Below are 25,387 nucleotides of genomic sequence, written 5' to 3'. Positions count from 1 at the left end.
AATCTCTGAGGTCACCTCCGGTTTCTTCAAAAGCCACACCGACATTATCCGCTCTCTCCGCTTTTCATTCAAAACAACCCGGAAGATTTGATGTTCTTTTGGGAGGTCAGGTGACGATAATTAACATCTTTTTTGCTCGTCACGAAAACGAGATGACATTGAGAAGACGAGCATTGAGCTCATAAATTGTTGCTCGCTCGCTCCAAAACGAGACGAACGGAGAAGTGGGAAGGCAGCTGGCAGCAATGGGTAAAAGACACCGACAGACTTCCCGAACACACTTCTCCATTGTGGATGCTCAGTGAGTCGGTTCACGGCAACGTGGCAAAATCAATCAAAACATTGTGTCGTGTTTATGGAGCCGTGAAGTAGTTGAAAAGAGACGGAAGACGGATAGATTTAGGTTTTGGAACAATGTTTAGGTAGATGGATGGAGGGGATGGAATTAGTGTAAATGGGAGAGTATTGGGGCGTAAGGGGTTAATGGGATTTCAAAAAAATATCTTCAAGATTATTCTGTTTTGTATTCCAGCGTTAGAGGAGGAAGTAGATAATTTTCATCCAATCTTTCCATGAATATTCTTCTGACAACCTTGACACTTATCACTCGACTAAGGCAGATGTTTTCAGGATGCTCAAAAAACTGAATATTATTTATTAAACCCACTCAAGATTGATCCGAACTGTGACAGTCCGACGGCCGCCGCCGTCTTCAACCATCTTAATATTATCCTAATCGGATTATTATTAACCGTTGTCCGATGACACACTCACAAATACAGTACATACAAAAGTCTTAGAATGTGCCGGCACGCTTCATGTACACATTGAAGAAACTGCGACGGATTATGGGATCAACAAATATATTATGAAGGTTCGTTTAGTGGGAAAGCGGGTGAAGGAGAAAAGGAAATTGATAAGGGAACGAATGAAGAGAGAGGAGGGGGATATATCAATTTATTAATTTCCTGTAAGAGCAAATGGAAAACCGAACAATGAGAAACCAGATGAGAGAAGATACATTCGAAGGGACTCATATGAGTCAGTCGGTCATTAGTTGCATAATAGAGTAGTCTGTCACGACATCAAGCTTCCGTTGTTCCTACTCCATTCTACTACTCTTCTTCTTCTTCGCGCACTTTATGATTGTCTTCAGAATTTTGGAGGGAAATGGGAGTTTCCGTTCGATGATGTTGAAATGGTTGTGAGTTGGAATTAATTGAAATGAAATGGTTAGAGAATGGATTTCATCAACTGAAACAGTCTCAAAATAAGCAGAAGAGAAGAAGTTGTTGTAACTATTTTGTTGCCCTTCTACTTCGATAATTCGAATCAAAACAATAGCAGATAAACAGCATGTACTGGTGTGGCTGAAATTTTAATTATTGTTCAATGAATGATTTTTTAATTTTCCAAAATTCTTGAGTTTATTATTATTATGTTCCGGTTCTGATTGATGTGGACCACAATAATCACCCAGATAGTTATGGTTGGCCCAATTTCACAGAATTATCTCCAAGGTTTAAAAACGTTTCAAAAAAAAAAAACCAAACAAGTACAGTTTATTTACGAATAAACGAAGAATCAGTCAATAAAATCAAAAATTACTTCTTCATTCCCTTCTTCTTCATATTCTCCTCTGCCTCTCTTAACTCTTCTTCTTCTCTAGCCTTCTTTTCTCTTTTCTTTTTTATCAACTTTTTCCTGTGATCATCTCCCACATCTATAGGCACTAAGTTAGTTGAAGTTGCCGAAGTTGCACCAGTCAATGTGAGAGGTCCCGTACTGTTTGCAACAGATACAGTTCTACCTTCATCTTCTTCTACCTCCATTTCAACTTTCTCTCTTTTTCTTATTTTGTTACTGGTTTCGTGATTCCTTTGAATCCGTTCTATTGCCGCCTCCAGTTGCCTCGTTTGTTCCATTTTCTCCTCTGCGGGTGTTCTTATTGGTTGTGCTGGTGGTGTCACTGATTTCTCTTTCTTTTTCTTATCCGTGTGCTTGCTCTTTTTCTTTTTGTCACCCTTCTTCTTCTTCTTCTTTTTTGGTTCTTCTTCTGGGACTTCTCTAGCTTTTCCAGTTCTTTTAGCTTCGTCTTCCACACGACTTTTCAGCCAGAACTTGTCGTATTTTTGAGTTTGATGAAGGTAATCAGCAAATCGAATACGGTATTGAGGCAGGTGGATCTTCTTCTTGCTGAAAATAAAACACTTGATTTTATAGCAAAAAAAGTTTCGTCATTTGAATAACTTTGAAAACCGCAGCGTAGTTTGAGAGACATATTTGGGACTCTACAACTTTACAATTACTGTGGTTCGGAACTAAAAACAGAAGATTTAAAGTCTTGTTGTATGTTATTGTAATTTTCGCCCGGTTCTTTTTTTTCTTTCGCGCCACAAAAAGGATGAATAAATTATTATTATTAAAGGAGGAAGAAAAATAAAAAGGCGATTAAACTGTATAGTAGCTGTAATATAAGTTGCTAAAATACTTTGAGATTGCACCAATCAGAAAAACATCCTTGCGGAACAAAAACAAAAAAAAGATCACCTGAAGCGATGAGAAGAATACCAACAGAAGAATACAGTGAAACAAACGAGAAATGTGCTCGAGACGGCGACAACAGTTGGATGAGGAACTTCCAATTCACAATTTTGTCCAGTATGCCAGAGATCACACAAACATTCGTACCACTCGATTGTTTCTCCTGCATTCCACACAACACATTCACCAACTCCACTGCATTCATTTGGAGAGCACCTGATACTGAAATTTGGAAAATTGGGTTCAGTTCTTGAACTGAAATGATGTAACCGAGAGAAAAGAGATCTATGGTCTCAAAAGATTGAAAATGCTTTCCTAATTCTCAATAATAAAACTGATTACTGACGCAAAGAACTAACAAAGTTCGGCCGTTCACTCAACAACTATAAGGAAATTCATAGATTATTTCCTGTCTGATAGAATTCTGAGCGACTAAACCATATTCCAGGTACTCCACCCGCTTGTATAAAGCCACTACTTACTCTTCAGGAGCCGTCCCGTTTGCTTTTTGATTATTTGCATCGCTTGGCATGATGCATGAGCTTATTTATTGTCTTGCCTCTGTCGTAATAAAGTTGGTGTCGTGAAACAAAAGGAATAAGATAAGCTAAAGTTATGATATGTGGTAAACGTGTCTGATAGAGGGAGAACAGAAAAACAACAAACACGTGGAACCAACAAAAATAAAAATAAAAAGTTCACGCGAATAATTTCGAAATTTACGGAAATTCCACAGTTTTCCAACGTATTTACGTTTGATATTTGAAATGTTTTGCTGATTCTTCAGGTTTCACGTAGCGTCTTACTGTAGAAGCAGGGGTACGATTTCCAACGAAGACCCTATTTTGAATTATTCTTTTTCAGATCTGATGGCTTATTATAGTTTATTCGTAGATCAATATTCCTTGTTTCTCATAAATACCCAGCCTATAGAGATACACTTTCCAAGAAATTGCTTGCCAATAATCTAGATGATTCCCTTGATATTTGATAAACGATATTTATGTTTAGCCTCACATTTCTCTGAAAATCCAACAGGAGCATAGTAATTCCTACTTTATAACTAGTAGTACTCAATCTACGATGTGACATACTTTTACAAAAAGTTGAAATCATTTCCCAATAACTTGTTCTCTGTAATGCTGAAACAACCACACAAAAAACACTCCAAGACAGAGAATTCCAGACGTACTTCGTCTCCTTCTCCTTAACTTTACTACCATGTGTTGATGTTTTCGATCAGTTCATTTATACTGTATCTACTTTTTTCTTTGCTTTCATACTTCAGTTTCATTGTGTCACTTTATTATGAAACATCCATATTCATTATCATTTTCGTTTTGATTTTCAGCTCAAATTATACTTACCAATCAGTAAAGAAATGGGTAAATCACGAGTGTCTTTTGTGAATGTGTTTCCGATTGACAGTTCGATGATAGTTCAAGTTTTTCCGCCCATCAATTTTCACTACTACCACGTAGTCCGCCAACTTATCACTCAATTCACTTTTATTTATCGCCTATTACCCGAAATCGTATTCTAGAAAAACGAGCAATTCGGAAAATTCGATGACGTCTACCGTTTCGAACAGATCATTTCGTGGCGACACCTGAAACCCCGCGAAATTTAAAATTGATAAGAAAGAGAAGAGCAAATGCTGAGTCCTTTTAGAAACTGATAATTTGAAAAAGAGAAGAATGAATTGAAGAGAAAATGAGAAATTGAAGAGGAAAGACAAAGAGTAAAGCGGCCACCGGTTGTCGCTATTTTTAGACTCACTCTCCGCCTTTTTCTCTTCCATTTTCAGCATCATCAACTAAATGAGTACTATCGAGTCGGGGAAAAAAAGTATTTCTGTATACAATTGATTGTTTATTCTTGGCCTTCGTATGGTCATTTCATTGTTCTTTTCAATTATTGTTTTCTTGTTGTTGTCCACTCAATTCTATTGTCTTTTGCAGCTCATCGCTTCTCCATTTCTCTTTTGTTTTAGTCTTATTCATAATTCTTCAATTTTTAGTTTCAATGACCAAATTCAGGATTCTTGAATGTTTTCTTTTATCAAATGTTTTTTGTTTTTTCTTAACAAAAACACATTTTTTCTGTCATGTGTGATCTAACTTTGAGAAATGTATAAAAATCAAGTCGAAGAAGCATTATTTGATGTATTTTATCAGAAAGATAAAGCAAGAAAAGAACAAAACGACAGTATTTTATAGTCATCAATTTCGAATATGATGTGTGTTGAAACAGATTAAGAAATTTTATAGCTTGAGTATTTTCTTTCTTTCTTTTTCGGAAGTGGGTTACGGTAGTTGATTGACTGACTTGGAAGGATGAACGGACAACTCTCGAGAATAAATAACTAAAATTTGAAAACGAAAAATAAAACTAGATTTTTTCAATATTTATCATTGAATCGAACTTGTCCCCGTCCACTCTCACTATCTCACACTTCTTCTCTCTTCACTGACCACTTTCCCATCAGGAACTCCCCCATACATTGTTCATCCGACACTTTTAAAAGGACACACTGATGCGTAAGAAATTCGAAAATAGAACTCATCCGACCACGTCATCATTGAGTCACGGTTCCTTTTTCAAATGTAAACTTCTTCTTTTTTATTAGTACGATTTGTTCCTGTTGATCATAAGATCACCAGTTGAACTTGATTCAAAATCTAGAATAAACAATGAATGATCATATAAAAGGACAGGGAGTGGTTTGTTCATTTTAGGAATTGAAAGCTACAGCTTCGCCTAAAAATTTGGAGCTTCTAAAAACTAGAAAGTCAATTCTTTTCCAATTTCTCAGTAGCTAGACTTTTAGTATTCTCAGAAAACAGGAACTAGTAAGGTGATGGAATGAAATCTTGCAAAGAACCTATTTTCGGAGATGCCAGTTCATTTCCCTTATCAGAAAAAAACAAATATTTTTGTGATACGTTAGTGATTCAGAATAGATGCAGCCGCCTTCTTTGTCTCATAACGTTATTATGTTTCGAGAAATAGATAGGTCTATCCAGTACACTTTCCAGCTTCTCAATGTTCAAACTTTCAATTTTTCTTAATTGAATTCCACGTCATAGTGCATATCCGGTCCGTTTATTCTTGAAACATCTTCTTCTTCTGGCTTCTTCTCTCACGCTATCCTCATCCATTTCGGGCGATGCAATGGCTGTTAAGCACCATTTGAAACAACGGCTCGAGTGGTGGGCGTCCTCTTCCAATCTCATCATATCGTTGCTCTTCTTCTGTTTTCTTTCCGATTCTTTCATTCTTCTTCTTTTCGATTTTCCATGGTCATCTTTTCCCATTTCACTCTGACGTAGCAGAATACGTTGCTGTGTTTGTCCTTCCATCTTCTCAAAAAAAAGAAGAAGAACGGACGAGAGATCGTTTACTGTGAGGATATGTGCATATCATATTGAATATGGATGTTTTGACTGAAATTCGACTCCGATTCCATCCACGAAATGAGACCATTTCTATTCGTCGAAACGTGGGAAGTGGGTGGTTTTCAGTCGGAGTCAAGTCTAGAGTTAACTCTATTCATTCCATTTTTTGAGTCACCATCTTCTCATGTTCCAATGTTCTCAATCTTTTAAAATCCATTTGTTTGTAATTAGAAACCCCCTGTCTGATTTTGTTGCACTTCTGCTCCTCGAACCCGTGGGACTGGAATAGCATTCGAGTGTTTTCCGAGCATTCCAACCACTTTTTTCACTAATTTTTTTGTTGGGTGCGGCTGATTAGTTTTTCGAAATTGTTAGCATTCCTATGCTTTTTATTGTTTTAATTTTTGATTATTTTCTTACGCGAGCATAAAACAGTTTACGCTATTTGGATAGACCAGGAGCAATATTCGGATAGTACACAATCAAAGAATGCGCGCTTTGCTGGTCACTAGACAGCATTTCTCTGTTTTCAGACAATTTATATTTCGGAATAAGAGTGTTTTCCACTGATCGTGTTCGCAGAAAGTTCAGGTACATGCATATGAGTTTCCGAAAATCATCTGAAATAGAATACGTGAAATTTCAGTACATTCGGTTAGTTAGATTAGCGACTAGTGTTGGAACAAGACGGTCGAGATCGACTGAGTTAATTTTTATAGAAAACTGGATTCAGTTGAAATTTCTATTAAAAACTGTAAAGAGTAACCTCAGTTTCCCAGATAAGTGCTTCATACCAGAAAACTCACTTCTAGACAACAAAAATCAGTTCCAAAAAACTAGAACCCAACGGAAATATAAAAAACATTCAAAATGCTCATTCTCATCCGATAACTATCTTCTATTTCCATCATCTTCTCCTTATTCGTTTTCTTCATTTTCTCCCAGAAACTCGATATCCATTACTTTGTCATCCCCACCCTTCTCCTTATTTCTTTTTCTTGTTCTTCTCTTCGAATGTTCTCACGTATCCTTATTATTGAGTTCTCATCTCTAAATACTACAGTAATCACTCATCCCGGAAGACCTTTCTTTCCTAATCTTCTTGTCTTTTCCGTCCGGTTCGACCTACAAAAAAACTATAATCTGTTTCACGGAAATAGAGCAAAAAACCCCTTATCAAATGACGTTAATAAGGAGAAGAGGACTTGATCTTTATAAGTGTCTACTCAAGATTTCATTTTTTGTCATTAAAATCTGACAAATTTCAATTTATTTCAGCCTAAACCTCCTCAAATGATGGGCTCCAAAGCACGAGCACGACGACGTTTCATTTCGTTATTCAGTATTTTTGTTGTCATTTCCTGCTTATTACAGTACTGTTCAGCAGGTGTTACAAAAAATAACAGCTGTAAAAAAGTTGGTGAGTTGACTGAAACTATCAATGAAACCTGTCAAACTGTATTTTAAATTTCAGGAAGTGAAGAATTGATAGATGAGGAGGGATGTGATTTGATGATTATTCGAATCAATCGATGCAGTGGTCACTGCTTTTCATTCACATTCCCGAATCCGTTAACCAAAAAATATTCTGTTCATGCCAAATGTTGTCGGATGGTTGAATGGGAAATGGTAAGCGATTCAGGGAAGAAAATCAATCAGAAAATTGAGTAGATTGAGCCGAATAGAGTATTCATTTCCCATCGTTTCAATTTCCCAATATTTCAGCTCGAAACCGAATTAAAATGCTCCGAAGGAAACAGAAAACTTCGAATACCATCAGCAACACAATGTGAATGTTTCGACTGCCTTGTTCAATAACCATTTATTTCTTTCCATCTCCCCCCCGTCCACTCAGTTCCAGAATCTCGTCGCAACCCTCTGCATAATATTTTAATTTATTTCTCCAGTGCCAAAACTTCTAAAATCTCTTCCTCTTCGTTCTTCTTATTGTTTCTATAATCTCGTTGATACGGGCTACAAAGATTGAAAAATCAAAGCAAAAGAAGGATGACTGATAGCAAGTTTCAATTGTGAAAAAAACAGAACAAACTAATTTCCAAGTTGATCTCTATGTATTTCTGTGTCTCAAACTCCCAAATTATATTTTTCTCTCGTCTGCATTTTCTCTGCCAAACCAAAAACAAACTCTTTTTTTGAAATAAACAATTGATTGTGTTGATTGGACGTTAAATTGTAGCCAATAGAGCAATGATTCTGATAATAGAATGTGTCATACTGTTTTACTGTATTTGGACTTTTTGAATTCAAATTTCTCTTATGTTTTCGATTTTTTCAATAGTAAAATAGAAGAACTTAATAAAATATTAATCATTTCAAACTGCACGGATGCATACCTTAATGATTTGAAAGCAGTGAAGATCAGATACACCTGGTAATCCTAAACAAGATGATGGCAACAGGTTACTCGAAGGAGAGGTTCTCTGAATCTCAAGTTTAACTCGAACGGATTGTGAGTTTTCTGTTCCAAAAGTAATCCAAAATTACCTAAAAAACACTTTATTTCTATAACCTTGGAGGAACACTAGTTTCATTTAACATGTAAGACCTATAATTATTTGCTCTAAACATATCATCCATGATCATAAATTTTCGATTTCCGATCTGAATGTTTCCGAAGAGAAAATGAAGAGCGACACGTGCACCGTCTGTCTGGTCTTCTGCAAAATAGAATCCGGTCGTCTCATCTCTCCGAAATGTTTCCTGTAATAATAACAATTTGTTTTTTGCATAATCTCTTGCACAAACCTTGAACTGAGTGATCATATATTTTGATCGTATCGCCATGAACTCTTCAGTATTTGTTTTGTTTTGATATATCCTAATCAGCCGCAATTGTTGGACACGAGCCAAGAACACGATGACAAGAGCTAAAGCCACTGAGGGTAGTACAACGAGAGATCCTAACTCTTCTGCATCATTCACTAATTTTTGCACAAAATCGAACCGGTTTGATGGGCTATTCGTGTTGATATCGACTACGAAGACTGCGGAGCCTATGATGAAACAAGGAAGAAAAGCAGCGGTCATGTAGAATGTTCGTGAAGCTCCTGTAAATTGACCGTGTTGAAAAATCAGAAGCATCAAACATTTCTTACCAATATCTCTGTAAATTAACGTCCACTTTTCTTCGTCTACTCCATCTTTCTTGTGTGCTTTTCGAATATTGTCAGAATCGAAGTTTTCTCGCTCTTCCTGAAAAATATTCATGTTATTTTTGTACTAGCAACGGAATAACTTACAGCGAGTAAAAAATGTTTGACTTTTTCGAAAATATTGGAAGACGGCCGGGATGTACAAAACCCCCGATGTAACGTGTTATGCTTTATGGTTAGAAGATACCGCGTTATCATTCTGAATGCTTTTTAAAATTAAAATTTCACATATCTTAGCAAACAAAATATATCTAGGAGTCCACTCATTACTCGGATGATTTCAGGGAAATTGGAACGATATAATAAACAAGCAAGATTTATTTAACATGAATATTCAACTAACAGCGTTTACAAAGAGAAAATGTTTAACTTTTACAGAATTTCTTCCAATGATTCGATGGTTCCATACGCATTTTTAGCTTCTTGGGTGAGACTTGCGTTGCCTGGACGGATAACCAATCGTGTCTGGAGTCCCGCCTTGTTCGCTGCAGCTGCTTCCGCTTCAACGTCAGTCAAGAAAAGAATATCTTTCTCGGGCACTCCGATCTCAGCACTGATTTTTGTATATGAAGCACTCTCGCCTTTCAAACCAATGTTGGTGTCAAAGTAGCCATATAGAATCTAAAATTGGGAAAGTTGCCTCGAAAAAAATACGAGTTTCGGTAAGCTCACCTTCGTCATATCTCCTTCAACAGAATTTGCGAACAAGAGTTTCTGTGCATGAACAGAACCAGAGGAATAAATGTAGATGGGAATCTTTCTATTCTCAACAATTTTGAGAATTGGGAGAACATCGGGATACACACTGAAAAACCCATGCTTTATTCTGAACTGATAAATATTCATCACTCACTGTCCTTTGACTTCTCCTTTCTGGTATGCTTCCTCCCAAATTAGTCCCTGGAGAGCCTTCATTGGTGTCAACTGAACAAAACAATATTTCAGTTTGAACCACTTATTCACAATTTACCTTCTTGTCTCGTTTGATCCAATGTCGCACATTTTTTGTCACATCTTCAATGCATTCTTTTTTCGGCTCACGGATTCTCCTAAAACGTAGCGCAGATTCAATTAAAGCTGTGCAAATCGATACAAAACTAACACAACGGCCAAATCATTTTGGGCTTGTTGCTCGGCCACGAGTCGGAGATCTTCAAGAATTATTTGAGTAGCCGGTTTGTGGTAGTGCTCTTCCAGATATTTTCCAACATTCTCGAACGCGTAAGGGAATAACTCGTCCTGAAATAAGAACACTTTAGAGACTTGAATGAAAAAGATTTTAAAAAGCGATAAAATTATTAGTAACCTTGACAAAGGAAATACTGGTAATAGTGCCTTCAATATCTAATAGAAGCGCATTGAATTGTGTTGTAGTGGTGGCTGTCATGACTGGAATGTGGCTGTAATTTGGAAATAATTCGAGTCACAACATCACAAATTGAATCACAAAGGGCAACGAAAGTGACAGTGATAAATGAATGTTTTCGCGTTGTTCTCATCTTCGTAATTTTTCACAAGAAAAGTGACGACATCTAAAAGGTGGAGTAAAAAGATGAGAATATTGATTACGAAAAAAGCAAAGTGCACCTTGGGAGAGCGCATTGATAAACTGATAAGGCTGCACAGATACGTCTATTAATTTTTTGATTCAATGGATGTGGTGTGTCATGTCGAATTTCTACATTTTCATGTTCCTTTCAATATTTTTGAATGTGTTTTTCTACAATCAATGCAATAAGACCAGATTTTGAAATCGTAAAAGGTCGCACGGCTGTTTTAAATAGTATTATGTAATTGATAGGTATAGCAAATTATAATTAATTATTTTGTTAGAAATTCTTAGAAAATTTTGCTTGTCACGGTGATTTTTTGTGTACATTTCCCGTTGACAATTTTTCGCCCCATGGTGCGCAGAAAAATGGGCGGGGCTAAGGATGTAACCCCGCGGCACAGAAAAATGAGGTTAATAAATTGCAGTGAAGTGCAGAGAAAGTTTAATGAAAAGTATTCGTTTGGAAACAAAAACATGGTAGATAAGTCAAAAATTGCTCGAAAAACGTATTTATGTTATCAAACCAGAAAGTTTCAAGTGAAAAACATCTAAAATTTGACGTTTCAACTGTATTGATCCGTTTTCCGGCGAAGAGAAGCGTAAAAAGTGCAATCCAGTGATCAATCTCCCTCGTTTCTAACTTTTTCAAGGCATCTAGGAGATAATCTGATAAATAAAATGTTGTAAACTCCTATTTGAAACATTTACAATCACACAAGAGACACCGTACAAATCGGAAAGAATGTTGGATCGGGAAGAAGCAAATTGGGAAGTTACGAATTGCGAATAACACTTTTTCGCAAGTTCCAGTGTTTGAAAGGAACGAAAAGTTGATAATTTTTGTGTAGTTTAGTTATTTAGCTTACAAATGGTGTGTTTTCATGTAATTGAACTGATTTTATGAAAATTTGCTTCGCGACGATGATATTTTGAGTGAAGTTCAAAGTTGTCATCAAAGACAGGTAAAAACACGATTAAAAGTGACAATAAATACACAATACACTTTCAAATGACAGTTTTTTTTCATTTCCGACACTGAAATTTAGAAAAAACGTTATTCTCGACTCGTCACTTTTCGATTTGCTTCTTCCAGATCTTGTTTCTTGCCGATTGAAAATCTCCTTAATTCTCTATAAAACGACTGGAAATGCTCACCGTCGTTTGAAACATACTATGGTTCATTTCAATATCGCTGAATCCACTCTCTGGACGACTTACATGACTTCAAAGTTTCCATTTTCAGTACTGAAATCTCACTAAAATCTGAATAACTTTTTTCACAGAATCGTTCTGCAAAATTCGAATAAAATTTTGAAATCAGTACAAAATTTCCATTCTTGTGATACATGTCTTGACCCATAACTCCATCTCGATTCGTGATATTTCCCTAATTAAATTAGAAGATGTGCTTCTTCGTGAGCTTTCTCAAATCTAGGCCATCGTCATTTTAAAAACTAGGCCATCAGGAATTTTTAATTTCAACAAACTCCCGTTTTCTATAAGAAAACGAATCGGAAACTATCCCAATTTTTTTCTACAAAAACTAGATCGAAAAAAAAAATTTTCATGAAAGCGTTTTTTTTAATTCATGGATTCAGTTTTTTTAAAAACCTCTTCAAAGTTTGTGGAAGAGAAAATAACACTGACGAAAATCACTTCAACAAACTCCCGTTTTCTATACGAAGGAGGCCTTAAAACGGCAGCAATTTTTTTCTACAAAAACTAGATCGAAAAAAATTAATCTCATGAGGCCGTTTTTTTTCAATTTCGATTTCTATTTTTTTATATAGCTGATTAAAAATTATGGCAGAGAAAATTACACTGCGTTGTCTGGCGGAGCGCACTTCCCTCACGGGGTCGTGACCTAGCGAGAAGCAGAAATATGGAAGAGAAACCCAAATTTAATGTACAGAAAAAATCACCGTGCTTGTAAAATGCTGAAAAAAAAGGAAAAGTTGAAGAAAAATTAATTTTGTGAGATTAATGCAAACGCGCTCTCTCGCCAAAGGCACATTTTTGGCCAAAATTGGCGAGAATCCACTTGTTCAGCTTATTACAAGCGTGTTTCAGAAGCTTTATCTTTATATTTATGATTGATTAAACATTTTTATTACAGCTTGATGGCAAACTGAACTATGGGAAAGCGCAATTTCTACATCATCCTCAGTTTGGGTGTATTTTTGACCGTATCACTCTACTTGTATAATGGAATCGAGACCGGAGCAGAAGCGATAGCCAAAAGACAGGTTCGATTTGTTTAAAATTGTATGCTCTTTCAAATTGAAACTCTTTCAGCAATATGTAGATGAATTACGTCGCAAAATCGGGAGCCTTGAACAAGTTGCCGAGCAAAATGGAAAGACGATAGACCGATTAGAGCAACAAGTGAGACAAGTGAAGGTAGAAAAATCAGTCGATTTTGATGAGGATAAAGACAAAACAGAAGAAAAAGAACAAGAGCAAGAGGTTGCACCAGTTCCTGTTAGAGGAAATCGTGGAAATGAAGGAATGGCTCATATTCATCAAGTTCAAAAACATCATAAACCGACTCCACCAATGACTGATATCTGTAATATACGTGAAAACATTAGTGTCGCGCATTCCGATCTTCAGGTGATTTTTTCGTAATAACTTCGTGTATTTTCCTATTTTTAGATGCTGGATCTCTATGACACCTGGAAGTTTGAAAACCTCGATGGTGGTGTGTGGAAACAAGGATGGAAAATTGAATATGATGCAGTAAAAGTGAAAGCTTTGCCCCGTCTTGAAGTAATCGTTATTCCTCACTCTCATTGTGATCCTGGATGGATTATGACTTTCGATGAGTATTACAGTCGACAAACACGTAATATTCTCAACGGAATGGCGAAACATCTTGGAGAAAAAGACGAAATGCGTTTCATTTACGCAGAAATTTCATTCTTTGAGACATGGTGGAGAGAACAAAGCGAAGAAACAAGGAAAAAAGTGAAAGGATATCTGGAAGCTGGAAAATTGGAAATTGTAACTGGTGGATGGGTAATGACAGACGAAGCGAATGCTCATTATCACTCAATGGTCACTGAATTGTTCGAAGGACATGAATGGATTCAGAATCATCTCGGAAAAAGTGAGTCGAAAATTCTTTGACAAAAAGTTTCATATCAATTATCCAGACGCGATTCCGAAATCTCACTGGTCAATTGATCCTTTCGGATTGTCCCCTTCTCTGCCTCATCTTCTAACTTCTGCTAACATCACTAATGCTGTATTGCAACGGTAAAATAATATTATCTCTCAAGTCAATGCAACTTCTTTCTATTTTCTACTTTCAGAGTTCACTACTCAGTCAAACGTGAGTTAGCGTTGAAAAAGAACCTCGAATTCTATTGGAGACAACTATTTGGTTCAACTGGACATCCGGATCTTCGTTCTCACATTATGCCATTCTATTCATATGATATTCCACATACTTGTGGACCGGAACCATCAGTATGTTGTCAATTTGATTTCCGCAGAATGCCAGATGGAGGAAAATCTTGTGATTGGGGAATCCCACCACAAAGAATCACCGATGAAAATGTTGCTGAAAGAGCTCAAATGATTTATGACCAATACAGAAAGAAGAGTCAACTATTCAAGAATAGTGTGATTTTCCAACCACTGGGAGACGATTTCAGGTAATTGAAAATTGATAAATATATTATTTAAATGCTAAATTTAGATATGACATCGATTTTGAATGGAACTCACAATATGAAAACTATAAGAAGTTATTCGAGTACATGAATTCGAAATCAGAATGGAATGTTCATGCACAATTTGGAACTCTTTCTGATTACTTCAAAAAGTTGGATACTGCTATTTCTGAGTCTGGCGAGAAGTTGCCAACACTTTCTGGAGATTTCTTCACGTATGCAGACAGAGATGATCATTATTGGAGTGGTAAGAGTTCAAAAATAAGTTGAAATTTAATTTATTCTTTGTAGGATACTTCACGTCCCGTCCATTCTACAAGCAACTCGATCGTGTTCTTCAGCATTATCTCCGTTCTGCAGAAATCGCTTTCAGTCTTGCAAATATTGAAGAGGAAGGAATGATGGAATCAAAGGTTTTCGGGAAACTTGTAACCGCCCGTCGTGCTCTTTCACTATTCCAACATCATGATGGTGTAACTGGAACTGCGAAAGATCATGTTGTTCTGGATTATGGTCAGAAAATGATTGATGCCTTGAATGCTTGCGAAGACGTTCTTTCTGAATCTCTTGTCGTTTTGCTTGGAATAGACTCTACTAAAAAGATGGAAATGGACGAGAAGAGAGTTAATGAAAATCTGTTGCCTGAAAAACGGGCTTACAAAGTTGGACAGTAAGTTTTTGGTTCTTTATTTATAAACATCAATTTATATTTCCAGAAATGTTGTTCTCTTTAACACTTTGTCTCGCAACAGAAATGAACCTGTCTGTATTCGAGTGGACTCTGTAGATGCTGGTATTGAAGCGGAACCACCGGTTACCAAACAACAAATTTCGCCAGTTATTGAATATAACGAAGAGTCGAAAAAACTCGTAGTTAAAGATGGAGTATTTGAGTTATGCTTCTTGGCTTCTCTCGGGCCGATGGAATCTGTCAGTTTGAAACTTGTCAAGAGTACAACTACATCCAAATCTGAAATTCGAACCAATAGTAAAATTCAAGTGTGAGTCTTCATGCGAAATATTCATTTAAACACGAATTATGTTTTAGAGACAGCAGTTTCAAGTCATCATCTGTGGGAAACGGTGATTTCATCGTTCAGAATGATAAAGTGAAAGCTGAATTTGATGGAGAGAATGGAATGATCAAGAAAGCGACAAGTCTTGTAGATGATAAACCGATTGATTTGAATTCTCATTTCGTTCACTACGGAGCAAGAAAAGCAAGAAGGAAGTGTGAGTTTGTTTATTGTACTTTGTTATTAGGGTTCCAGTTATTACGTTTACAAAAACGATAGAAAATTATTAATAGAAATAACGAGCCGCGGCGCGTTGAGTAGCTGAAAATGGGAGACGTTGAACAGTTGGCCCTTGATAAACAGTTGGAGAAGACCCGAATGATCCCATGGCAAGTGGAATAACCATTGGGTATCCAGAAGATCCTGTAAAAATTAACCTATCTTTTCGTTTTGTTTGGAAAATAATCTTACTTGGATACATCGGGTATCCGTTGAGAACCAGTGGTTGTCCACTTCCCATCATATCAGAAGCAGCGAATCGGGGCTTATTGTTGTACATGCTAGATCCATAGGTATCTAGAAATTAGAGTTTAACAATATGTGGGCAGGATTAGTAATAGTAACACATACCCATTCCCATCATGCTGCTGGAGAGCCCGTAAGGCATTTGTTGCATACCCTGAACACTCTGAATAGTTTGCATTCCTTGGAGTCCCTGGAGTCCTTGAAGGCTTGGGTATCCTTGGTATCCTCCCGTTGACATCATTTGGTTACCAACTCCAGAGTAATATGGGCTTCCACTCATTCCTGGACGGCGAATGTAAACCTCGTCACGTCCATAACCATTTCCATACCCATTTTGAGAGCCGGAAGAAGAGTAAACGTTATAGATAAATGGGTCAGCTGAAAAGCACAGAATTATAACTCACTCTTGCGAATCTGTCTTACCTGTAACAGACACGACGGCAGAAGCCAACAAAATCACGGCTGGATAGAACATCACCATGTAAAAGCGCGAAATGATACAAATCAGCATACGACATGATAAACAAGCGAGTGAAAATAAGGCGATTTGGGTCAAGATGCATCCGTTCTCTTCTCTACCTCCCCCTCTTCATTATCCTTTCTTATCCTCGTTGTCTACTTATCCAGCTTTTCCCCCTAATTCTATCCCACTTTTCATATTTTTTCTTTCAGTTGCGAATGGAAACGAAGACAATCCGGCGGGCGCTTACCTGTTCCTTCCCGATGGTGAAGCGAGAGAACTCAAAAAAGAAGAAAATGAATGGATTGTGATTGAAGGAGATCTTGTACGAAGAGTGTTTGCTACTCCAATGAATGATTTGAAGATTCTTCAAACATATACTCTTTATCAAGGTCTTCCATGGATCGACTTGGATAATGAAGTGGATGTTCGATCGAAAGAAAACTTCGAATTAGCTTTGAGATTCAGTACATCCATTAGCAGTAATGACGAATTCTTCACTGATCTCAATGGTCTTCAAATGATAAAGAGACGCCGACAAACTAAACTTCCAACGCAAGCGAATTTCTATCCAATGTCCGCTGGAGTTTACATTGAGGACGATGCTTCCAGAATGACGATCCACTCGGCCCAAGCTCTTGGAGTCAGCAGTTTAGCTTCTGGTCAAATCGAAATTATGCTCGATCGACGGCTCAGTTCTGATGATAATCGAGGTCTTCAACAAGGAGTTAGAGATAACAAAAGAACGGTTGCACACTTCCGTATTGTGATTGAGCCGATGTCTCCAACTTCGTCGAACAAAAAAGATGAAAGAGTTGGATTCCATTCACATGTTGGCCATCTTGCTACGTGGTCACTCCATTATCCGGTTGTTAAAATGATGGGAGAAACAACACCAAAATCGATTGCGTCTAAAAATCTGGAACAAGAGTTGAATTGTGATTTACACGTAGTAACATTCCGGTGAGAAAATCAATCGAAATCATAGGTTTTCATAAAATTTATTTTAGAACACTCGCTTCACCGACAACTTACGAAGCAAATGAAAGATCTACTGCAGCTGAAAAGAAGGCTGCAATGGTGATGCACAGAGTTGTTCCAGATTGTAGATCACGTCTCTCTCTTCCTGATACGTCATGCTTAACATCTGGAATCGAAATTGAACCGCTGAAACTGATCTCATCACTAAAGTCTGCGAGACAAACATCATTGACTAATTTATACGAAGGACAGAAATCTGAACAATTCAAATTACAGCCAAATGATGTGTCTAGTATTCTTGTATCTTTTTAATTAATTTATTTGTTTTCTTGTAATATTATACAGCATTTGTCATTCATGGGTATTGTAAATCTTCGAAATTTTTTTTCCATTCAGTCATCGAAAATAAAAAAGTTTAACCAAGTTTATGTTTCGATGGGATTTCTCGATTTCCCGTCTCTTCCACCCGAGCATATTCAGAAATTATCCCTCTCTCTCCCCGAAGTGTGTCTCGATATCTCCATGGCAACAAACGCCGTCTTTCTCTCCTGACGTCTTCTAAACCTCTCACTCCTTCATTTCGCGTGTTTATCTATATTCTGAGCTCTATTTATTCTGAAAATGACTTCTTTTGCAGATGAAAAGATGACAGTAAGTCTAATTCTCGATTCGGAAAACCCAACTTTTCTCCCTTTTTCCAGAATCGAAGTACATTTCGAAAAGTGTTAATTGACCAATCGAAACAGCAACAAATCAGTTTAATTAGTGGATTTCGAGGGGTGGCGAGGCATCTGAAAAGTGTTTTGACTGTGGAAATGTAAGATTTTTATCAGATATTTCTAATTCGAAGATGACAATTTGAAATGAGAAAATGAAAACGATATTCAGTTTTTCACTCACAAAGTAGAATGTTCCAGAAACACGGAACCAATAAATCTGAATGGATTGGATGATGTGCGAATGATCATTATTCCTCAACCGAAATCTGCATTCGGAACTGGAGAGGTTCTTTTAAATAAAAACAATCCTCACTTTTGGAATTTAAAATCATAATTTCAGATTGAAACCATCTGGAGATTTGTCGAAGAAGGTGGCTGTTTGATGATATTATCTGGAGAAGGAGGAGAACGACACTCGTTGAATGAATTGCTTTCCAAATATGGGATTGCCGTGAATAAAGGTTTGTTGTGTTCAGAAAAGAGAAGGAAACTTCAGTTTCCAGACGCTGTAATTCGGACTGTGTTCTTGAAATATTTCGATCCGAAGGAGGCTCTTGTTGCCAATGGAGTCGTGAATCGATCGATTGCCGTTGCAGCGAAAAAGAATGTGAGCACCGAGCAGAAACAGAATTCACAGTGAGTTTTAAATTTGAAGTTCAGAATTTAGAGTTTTTGAGTCAAATTCCTGGATTTTGAAGTTCAGAATTCGAAATTAATGTTCTCTGAAATACAAAGTCCAACTTCCTGAACTTTGATTCTAGAACCCAACATTCGGACTCCTTCGATTCTAAATTCTATAGTTCCAAAAACAAATTAATTGTTCCAGAACTCTTTCATTCATCTATCCATATGGATCTACTTTGGATGTGAACAATCGTCAATCGAATGTTGTTCTCTCTTCTGGAAGTACTAGTTTCCCGACAAGTCGACCAGTTGCTGCATTCCATGAGACAAAACTCAACGAATTTGTGAGTGAAATCTTCAAATTATTTTCATTTTTCTCATCTGAATTACAGAAAAAGAAAGGGCGTGTCTGTGTGGTTGGTTCCGTCTCAATGTTCCATGACGCTTACATTGATAAAGAAGAAAATGGAAAGATTTTTGTGAGTTGTTTCTCTCAGAATACTCTTTCAAAGAATTTCCTCTTTTCCAGGACACTTTCGTGGAATACCTTGTCAACGGTTTCGATTTGAACACAATCGACGCAGCAGAACCGGAAATCAGTGATTACACGAATATTCCGGATCATATTCACATGTCTCAGCAGATAAAAGTGAGCATTTTCTTCCAGATTCCAGAAGAGAAGTTCATTTTTCAGGTCTGCATGTATGAAGGTGAGTTGGATTCCGCTGTCAGCTCAGATTTCATGAAGATTCTGGATAACTCACTGCATTCGTTCAATTTGAAACATTGGCCAATGACGTTACGGTATGTATCACTGGGGTTACTGTAGATAAAACAATCAAATTCTTATTTCAGTCTCTATGAAGCTCTTAATCTGTCACCTCCTCCCCTAACTCTTGTTGAGCCTCAATTTGAACTTCCGATGCCTCCATTCCAACCTGCTGTATTTGCTCCTACTTTTCAAGATTTACCAATGCCTCCTCTTGAATTATTCGATCTGGATGAACAGTTCAGCTCTCCTGAAATTCAATTATCTCAACTGGCTAATAGAAGTAAACTCTTCTTTTTCTTTTTGAAACTATTTTCCATATTTCGTTTTAGGTGAGGAAGAAGATTTGGTGTTCTTCATCGAGAAAGCTGCCGAGATCACTGGAATTTCTGCTGAACTGACACGAAGTGAACGGACTCCAAAAAAAATTATTGAGCTGGTTGTGAATAAATTAATGTTGTTCAAACGATCGATGATGGATGGAGAGATAGAAGTTGCATCTGCATTTGATATCGAGGAGGATCATCATCATCAAAACTTCCATCCTAATGAAGAAATAGATGAACAACTGTTCTCTGATATTGATGAGTTTGATGATTTGTAGCTTTTTGCTTTCCTAAATAAAACTAAAATGAAAATATTTGACGTTTATGAAAAAATGAGTTGGGTGGGCACAAAAAAGTTGAAAAATGACCCGATAAGGCGAAGAAGGTTGGAAAATACACTATGAATGTTAACAAGAAAAAAGGCGAATGTTTGGGTAAAAAGAAGTAATTGAATACCGGGGTAACTTCAAGACGGGAAGAGAGGGGCGAATGTGTGAAACGGGGATGATGAGTAAAAAAAGAGGGAAAAAAGAAGATAAAACTACAAAAAAGCCTACGAAAAGTAGAATGAAAGAGTCTAGGCTATCAGCTATAGAAGACTGATTTTGAAATATCTAATTTACTTAAATTTCTTAACGTAGACGTAGTATCCGAGTCCAGCGACTCCAGCAACTGCAGCGGCAGTCGCAACATTTCTCACGATATCCGGATTATTGTGAATCCACGTGGCCAAATCACTCGATTGTCTATCTTCTGGCACTTGTTTTGATTCTTCGACGACGGTTGCTTTGGAAGAAGGTGCCTGACGAGCAGATGGTGGTGGAGCGAATGTTGGCTCTTGTTCTGGCTCGGGGACCGTCGGATCGTTGTGCTCATCCTCGACTTGAGCCTGAAAAACAATTAAATTATTGACCACTTTTGGTGAGTAATAGAGGAAAATCCACAAATAGAAATGCGGAATGCTCAGCAATTTGCAAGATATAATTTACCGAAATAATTGGAATAGCAGCGGCGATTCCAGCAACAGCGGGAGACGTTTCAGACAACTTGGCAGCCTCTTCCTTATCGACCTTCTCAAAATCTCCTGGATCCGAGTCGAGACTTTGACGGGTAGCCAGTGGAATCAACTTTGGCTCCTGTCCTTCTCCGTTTCCTTCACCATTATTCGAATCCAAATCAGTAGCTGCGAGACTGATTGGTGGGCTTGGCTCCTTCACAAAACGGGAGAGATCCTCAGCTGGAGTTGCTGGCTGGAAATTGTTCAATTTATTTTTTCAATTTAGAATTCAAACTCACTCTTGGCTCCTCGTCCTTATCCTCGTGTTCATCATTTTTCGGAATATCGATATCTTCTTGTCCGTATTCTTTTTCAACGACCAAATCTTTTGGTGACACTTCTCGTTCTTCCGACATTTTGACTTCGTCACCCGTCTGAAAACAAGAAAATAAAAACATTTGAAGTTATGTTTTTATGTGACAGTTTCCAATTTTATGGACCTTCGGTGTGCGAGAAATCGAACGAATCGAGAACGGTCGGCGACGTTGAACGATTGGAGAAGAATCAGAAGATTCAGAATCCGACATAGTACAAGTAAAGTGGAAAGAGTCACGGAATATCCGATGCCAACTGGATGAAAGAGAGAGTGAGAGAGTGAAAGAGAAAGCAGGTAAGATTGATGTGTTGTTCGGATTGATTTGAGAGGAGAAGACTATGCTACTGCGAAAAATCGGATGAAAAAAAGAGAAGAAGATAATAGAAAAAAGAGCAAAAACGACATGTGGCAAGAAAGTTAGGAGGATAGGGGGCCAAAAGGAAATATGAGAAGAACGCGTGATGACGATAGATACGACGGATGTGATAGATATTGAGAGAAACAGCAGAAAATGATAACAAAAATGTTTTTTTTGGAAAAAAATCGCTGAATCAAAAGGGAAATTTTAAAGAAAAATATAATTTTTATTGTTAGATCAAAAAGTTGGAGATCAAAATATGTTAACAAATGTTTACTTTTTAGGTCTGAAAACGATAAAAATTAACATTTTGGTTTTCGTGTAATTTCACTGAAGAATCTATCAAAAAAGCTGATTAGTTTTCTTCATTTTATTGCTCAGAGATGATTGATTTGGAGCTACAAGGTAATTTCTAAAACTAAAAATAGCGGCTAGTGAACACGATTCGTGTTTTCCGACATTTTTGTTGACAAAAAATGAAAGAACTGATCAGAAATTAGCTGGTAGAGATCAAATCGAACAAAACGTCGATCGTCGACCTCACTGCTACCATCTGACATGACGACGGACGGTGTGAGGAGTTACCCACTTTCGACCTTTTGTCACGCGCCCCACTTTCTTCCAAAACGTTGCTTTTCCTCTTGTAAACAATCTGTTTGTTAAATGAAATGAGGAAAGAAGTGAACGGTTTTTGAACTGTTAACAAAGATTGCCAAGTCGTCGAAGGTATGAAATAGGAGTTTCTTAAATATGAAGAGAAACAAATCAGTATTTTTAAAATTTTGAGAGGAATAGAGAAGAAGGGAACCCAATATATTGAATTTGAAATGGAAAGAAGAAGGATTCCTCCACATTTCGCACGGTACATTCACGTGAAGAGCACCAAGGAGGCATGAAAGAATGAGAGATGCTATAAACTAGCCGTAATTTACCGGATCAAAGCGGGTCGCTCTAGAGAAGAGCAAAAAGAAAAGTACGAATGAAAAGAAGTGAAAATGAAGGTGAGAGGCTGAGTTGGGACACCTGACCGGAGAGAAAATATCCCCCACTTGAAAAGAGAACTGCAGAACAACTCGGAAAATGAGAAAAGTTCAGCAAGAAGAAAAAAGTATTAGATTTCAAGTAGCTGGAAATCAATTTTTTGAAAGGAAATGTTCTTTGCCACTTTTCGAGCATTTTCATTAGATTAAATTAGAAAGTTGGTTCTCGTAATTTTCTGTTTGAAACCAAGCAAAAATAAACCTATCTCTTTGAATCGATAATGAAAAAAACAACGCGGATCTGAATAAGAAACATAGGAGATGATAAAAATCTCTATTTGAGCATAACGTGATAAACATAGAGCGCAGAGCGAGAAAAGAGTGAAAACGGGCGGTGGCTTGAACGGCATTTCCTCTATTTCTCTGCGACTTTGTTGGTGCCACACTTTTACTGGAGTGTTCTCCAAGTATGAGGTTTCAGCGTAAAGTAAGAAAACAAAAAGGAAGCCAAGAAGTGAGTTCGTCCGCGTCTTTATCCAGGGAGGACACATGGGCGGTATGGAGAACAAAGTACACTCACACATAAATGACGGCTGCCGAACAGAGAACCTCAGAGGAAAAAGAGAGGCACGAGAGAATGTATACAAATTGTTGACAGAAATTCAATGGAAGTTGATATACACTGCCGACGGAGGCAGCTAAACTGTTCGTTCGAGCGGAGAAATGTCTTTATCAGTGATAGGAATTGTCATATGGTTGGGTTTTCTCTCGTTGGGAAACGCCAGGTGGTGAATGAAGAGAATGAGGCGGATGTTGTTGATTGAAACTATGAACTTTAGAGAACAGATATGAGTTTCGGAAACGAAAACAAAACAATCAGTAGATCCTATTTTTCAAATGCCACTAGGAAATGACTTATGTTGCACATTCAAGATCTTACCACTGCTGGAGTCGTTTCTCTGCCGTTATCCTTGAAAACTACATCTATTTTCTGACAGTCTTTGAACTGATGAATCTGATCGATTGTTTCTACTAAATCGTTATCTGGCAGTGTGAATATCATATCTACTTGTCGTCCTTTGCATGCTTTTTCAATAGTTGTTTTGAGTCGGTCGACATCTGATCCACCGGGAAGTGTCACTCGTTTGTATGTTTCTTTTCCTTTTTCCACGCTGAAATTACAGAAAATAAAAGTGAAAAACTCTGTCATGATACTCACCTTGTTCTAACTAACAAGAATCGTGTTTTATTGAATGAATCTCTTCTTCCATATGAATAAGTTGGTGAGTTTAAAGGTCCTGGAGATCCTGGTCCATTCGAACCAGATGAATTTGGTGGAGTGGAGAAACTGTCGAATGAATTCTTCATAGCATATGGAAATGGTGGATGACGAACGTAATTTGGAACGAATCCTGGTGACGATTGGTCACTGGCGTCTGATGTTCGACGTGAAGCATTGTCTGAAACTGATAGGAATATGAATTTATATGGGTCATGAAAAACTCACTCTGCACCATATTCTCGCGTTCTTCTCCCGGCTGGAGTACTGTTCTCAGCTTGTCTTTGTCTTCTGGGCACACCTAAAATAATACAATGGAATGGAATAAAATGAATTCAATGACTCACGTCGTACGGTACTCTTTGTTTTGTGTCTTCTGCGTTTAAAGCGTATCCGGCTTCTATGAGAAGGAGAGCGACGTCGTAGTGTCCACGGTTTGCAGCCCAGTGCAAAGCAGTCCTATAAAATGGATTTTTATTAGAAAATAGGAATGGGAATTGGGTGAAAATTTAAAGAATGATTATTTCTAAAGTACGGAATCTTGGGAACTCTCTAAAATAAGCTTGTGATTCGGTTAGGTAACTTAATAAAGGCACATTCTGAAACATATGATAACTTTTCGGAAAAAAACGCAAAGTTGTCAATCTCCTTGACCATCGCTTTTTTCCGATTGACCGAGTGTTTGACACGCTCTCAAAACACATTGAGCGAAAAAAGTGATCCAGAGGCAGACTGCTCTCTGCAAGAGGGTACACTGTGAAAACGAGAAAGCTCTTAGGCGAAGATTGTCTTCCCGCAACAGTTGGTATCTCCCCCAACTCTCGTTAGTCACTCGCATTTACACAAAGTCCACTCATTTTGTCATAGTCGTGGATTTATCAGTGATTCGTGTATTCCTCTATCAGATGAGCACTACTAGAATCAACTAGAATTGAGACGGCTGTTCAGGACAACAAAGTGCCACGAAAATCATGATTCCAGAAAGTAAAGTGCGGGATAAATTCATAGAAAACAGAACGATAGATTCCGAGCTCCGTATAATTTGTCACAGCAAAATATTTGTGGATGAAGCGAAAAATGCGACAACAACAGGCGTCATATTTCATAACAGCGGTCAGCAGCTGCCCGGAGCAGAATCCGAAAAAATGTGCAATGCTTCAGATTTTAGAAAATTAATATATCAAACAAAGCTCACCAGCCATTTGATTTATGTCGATAATTTGTGTCAACTCGTCCCGTCAGAAGTGCATCTCTCACGCGAACTTCATCGCCCATACTGCAAATGTGAAGAAAATCCAATTGCATTTGTTCGTAGGCGTATTGAAGAGATGACATGGCTGACTGAAACATTTAAGATATTTTTAAAAGTGATATCTCATTTTTAAGGCGACAAGAGAGAATGGGAGAAGTAAATCAAAAAGCTAGAAGCAGAGCAAAAATGTTTATAATTCTTAATGTTAGTTTTGTTAGCATTGCTGTAAACTCAATAAATCGTTTTTTTTTAAATTATGAAAGACGGCAAAAACTTTATTTATATTGCCACACGATCCAACTTACTCGCTGAAAGTAAGTAAATAGCTAGAGCTATGGGAAATTATACTGAAATGTTTTCTTGCGAAGCAAGTTTAAAAGG

At 37.4% G+C, this 25,387-nt stretch overlaps 9 protein-coding genes across 9 annotated transcripts; 3 read left to right on the top strand and 6 right to left on the bottom strand.

The window, feature by feature from the left end:
* Positions 1-1,604: 1,604 nt before the first annotated feature.
* Positions 1,605-3,076, bottom strand: GCK72_018147 (uncharacterized protein; the record flags this gene model as incomplete). Its single annotated transcript, XM_003114489.2, has 3 exons — positions 1,605-2,196; positions 2,551-2,766; positions 3,027-3,076. 3 exons carry the CDS (start codon positions 3,074-3,076, stop codon positions 1,605-1,607), a joined length of 858 nt encoding a protein of 285 aa, XP_003114537.2.
* Positions 3,077-5,627: 2,551 nt separating this feature from the next.
* GCK72_018146 (uncharacterized protein) lies at positions 5,628-5,906 on the bottom strand (the record flags this gene model as incomplete). The annotated part of the gene is made up of 1 exon (XM_003114059.2): positions 5,628-5,906. One exon carries the CDS (start codon positions 5,904-5,906, stop codon positions 5,628-5,630), a length of 279 nt encoding a protein of 92 aa, XP_003114107.2.
* A 1,329-nt stretch (positions 5,907-7,235) lies between these two features.
* Positions 7,236-7,760, top strand: GCK72_018145 (uncharacterized protein; the record flags this gene model as incomplete). The annotated part of the gene is made up of 3 exons (XM_003114442.2): positions 7,236-7,362; positions 7,417-7,571; positions 7,668-7,760. The coding sequence occupies 3 exons, from the start codon at positions 7,236-7,238 to the stop codon at positions 7,758-7,760; spliced, it is 375 nt and encodes a 124-aa protein (XP_003114490.2).
* A 705-nt stretch (positions 7,761-8,465) lies between these two features.
* Positions 8,466-9,313, bottom strand: GCK72_018144 (uncharacterized protein; the record flags this gene model as incomplete). The annotated part of the gene is made up of 4 exons (XM_053732417.1): positions 8,466-8,663; positions 8,709-9,010; positions 9,059-9,155; positions 9,203-9,313. The coding sequence occupies 4 exons, from the start codon at positions 9,311-9,313 to the stop codon at positions 8,466-8,468; spliced, it is 708 nt and encodes a 235-aa protein (XP_053581330.1).
* A 174-nt stretch (positions 9,314-9,487) lies between these two features.
* On the bottom strand, positions 9,488-10,502 carry GCK72_018143 (uncharacterized protein; the record flags this gene model as incomplete). The annotated part of the gene is made up of 6 exons (XM_003114170.2): positions 9,488-9,736; positions 9,788-9,920; positions 9,969-10,039; positions 10,086-10,164; positions 10,218-10,354; positions 10,422-10,502. 6 exons carry the CDS (start codon positions 10,500-10,502, stop codon positions 9,488-9,490), a joined length of 750 nt encoding a protein of 249 aa, XP_003114218.2.
* A 2,300-nt stretch (positions 10,503-12,802) lies between these two features.
* GCK72_018141 (uncharacterized protein) lies at positions 12,803-17,638 on the top strand (the record flags this gene model as incomplete). The annotated part of the gene is made up of 11 exons (XM_003114514.2): positions 12,803-12,913; positions 12,963-13,280; positions 13,323-13,776; positions 13,823-13,925; positions 13,982-14,326; positions 14,371-14,591; positions 14,636-15,014; positions 15,061-15,345; positions 15,393-15,577; positions 16,558-17,308; positions 17,356-17,638. The coding sequence occupies 11 exons, from the start codon at positions 12,803-12,805 to the stop codon at positions 17,636-17,638; spliced, it is 3,435 nt and encodes a 1,144-aa protein (XP_003114562.2).
* On the bottom strand, positions 15,647-16,366 carry GCK72_018142 (uncharacterized protein; the record flags this gene model as incomplete). Its single annotated transcript, XM_053732416.1, has 4 exons — positions 15,647-15,783; positions 15,832-15,936; positions 15,991-16,263; positions 16,309-16,366. The coding sequence occupies 4 exons, from the start codon at positions 16,364-16,366 to the stop codon at positions 15,647-15,649; spliced, it is 573 nt and encodes a 190-aa protein (XP_053581329.1).
* A 309-nt stretch (positions 17,639-17,947) lies between the features above and the next one.
* Positions 17,948-20,042, top strand: GCK72_018140 (uncharacterized protein; the record flags this gene model as incomplete). The annotated part of the gene is made up of 11 exons (XM_053732415.1): positions 17,948-17,977; positions 18,028-18,143; positions 18,244-18,331; positions 18,386-18,506; positions 18,549-18,681; positions 18,872-19,013; positions 19,062-19,148; positions 19,199-19,318; positions 19,364-19,473; positions 19,525-19,721; positions 19,771-20,042. 11 exons carry the CDS (start codon positions 17,948-17,950, stop codon positions 20,040-20,042), a joined length of 1,416 nt encoding a protein of 471 aa, XP_053581328.1.
* A 341-nt stretch (positions 20,043-20,383) lies between these two features.
* GCK72_018139 (uncharacterized protein) lies at positions 20,384-25,089 on the bottom strand (the record flags this gene model as incomplete). Its single annotated transcript, XM_053732414.1, has 8 exons — positions 20,384-20,653; positions 20,754-21,014; positions 21,061-21,195; positions 23,416-23,647; positions 23,695-23,935; positions 23,983-24,055; positions 24,102-24,213; positions 24,950-25,089. 8 exons carry the CDS (start codon positions 25,087-25,089, stop codon positions 20,384-20,386), a joined length of 1,464 nt encoding a protein of 487 aa, XP_053581327.1.
* Positions 25,090-25,387: the final 298 nt, after the last annotated feature.

This window comes from Caenorhabditis remanei, chromosome V (genome assembly GCF_010183535.1).
Source record: "Caenorhabditis remanei strain PX506 chromosome V, whole genome shotgun sequence".
NCBI classification, from domain to species: domain Eukaryota; kingdom Metazoa; phylum Nematoda; class Chromadorea; order Rhabditida; family Rhabditidae; genus Caenorhabditis; species Caenorhabditis remanei.
Note: the sequence above shows the minus strand (reverse complement) of the source record. Positions and strands in the feature narration are given on the sequence as shown.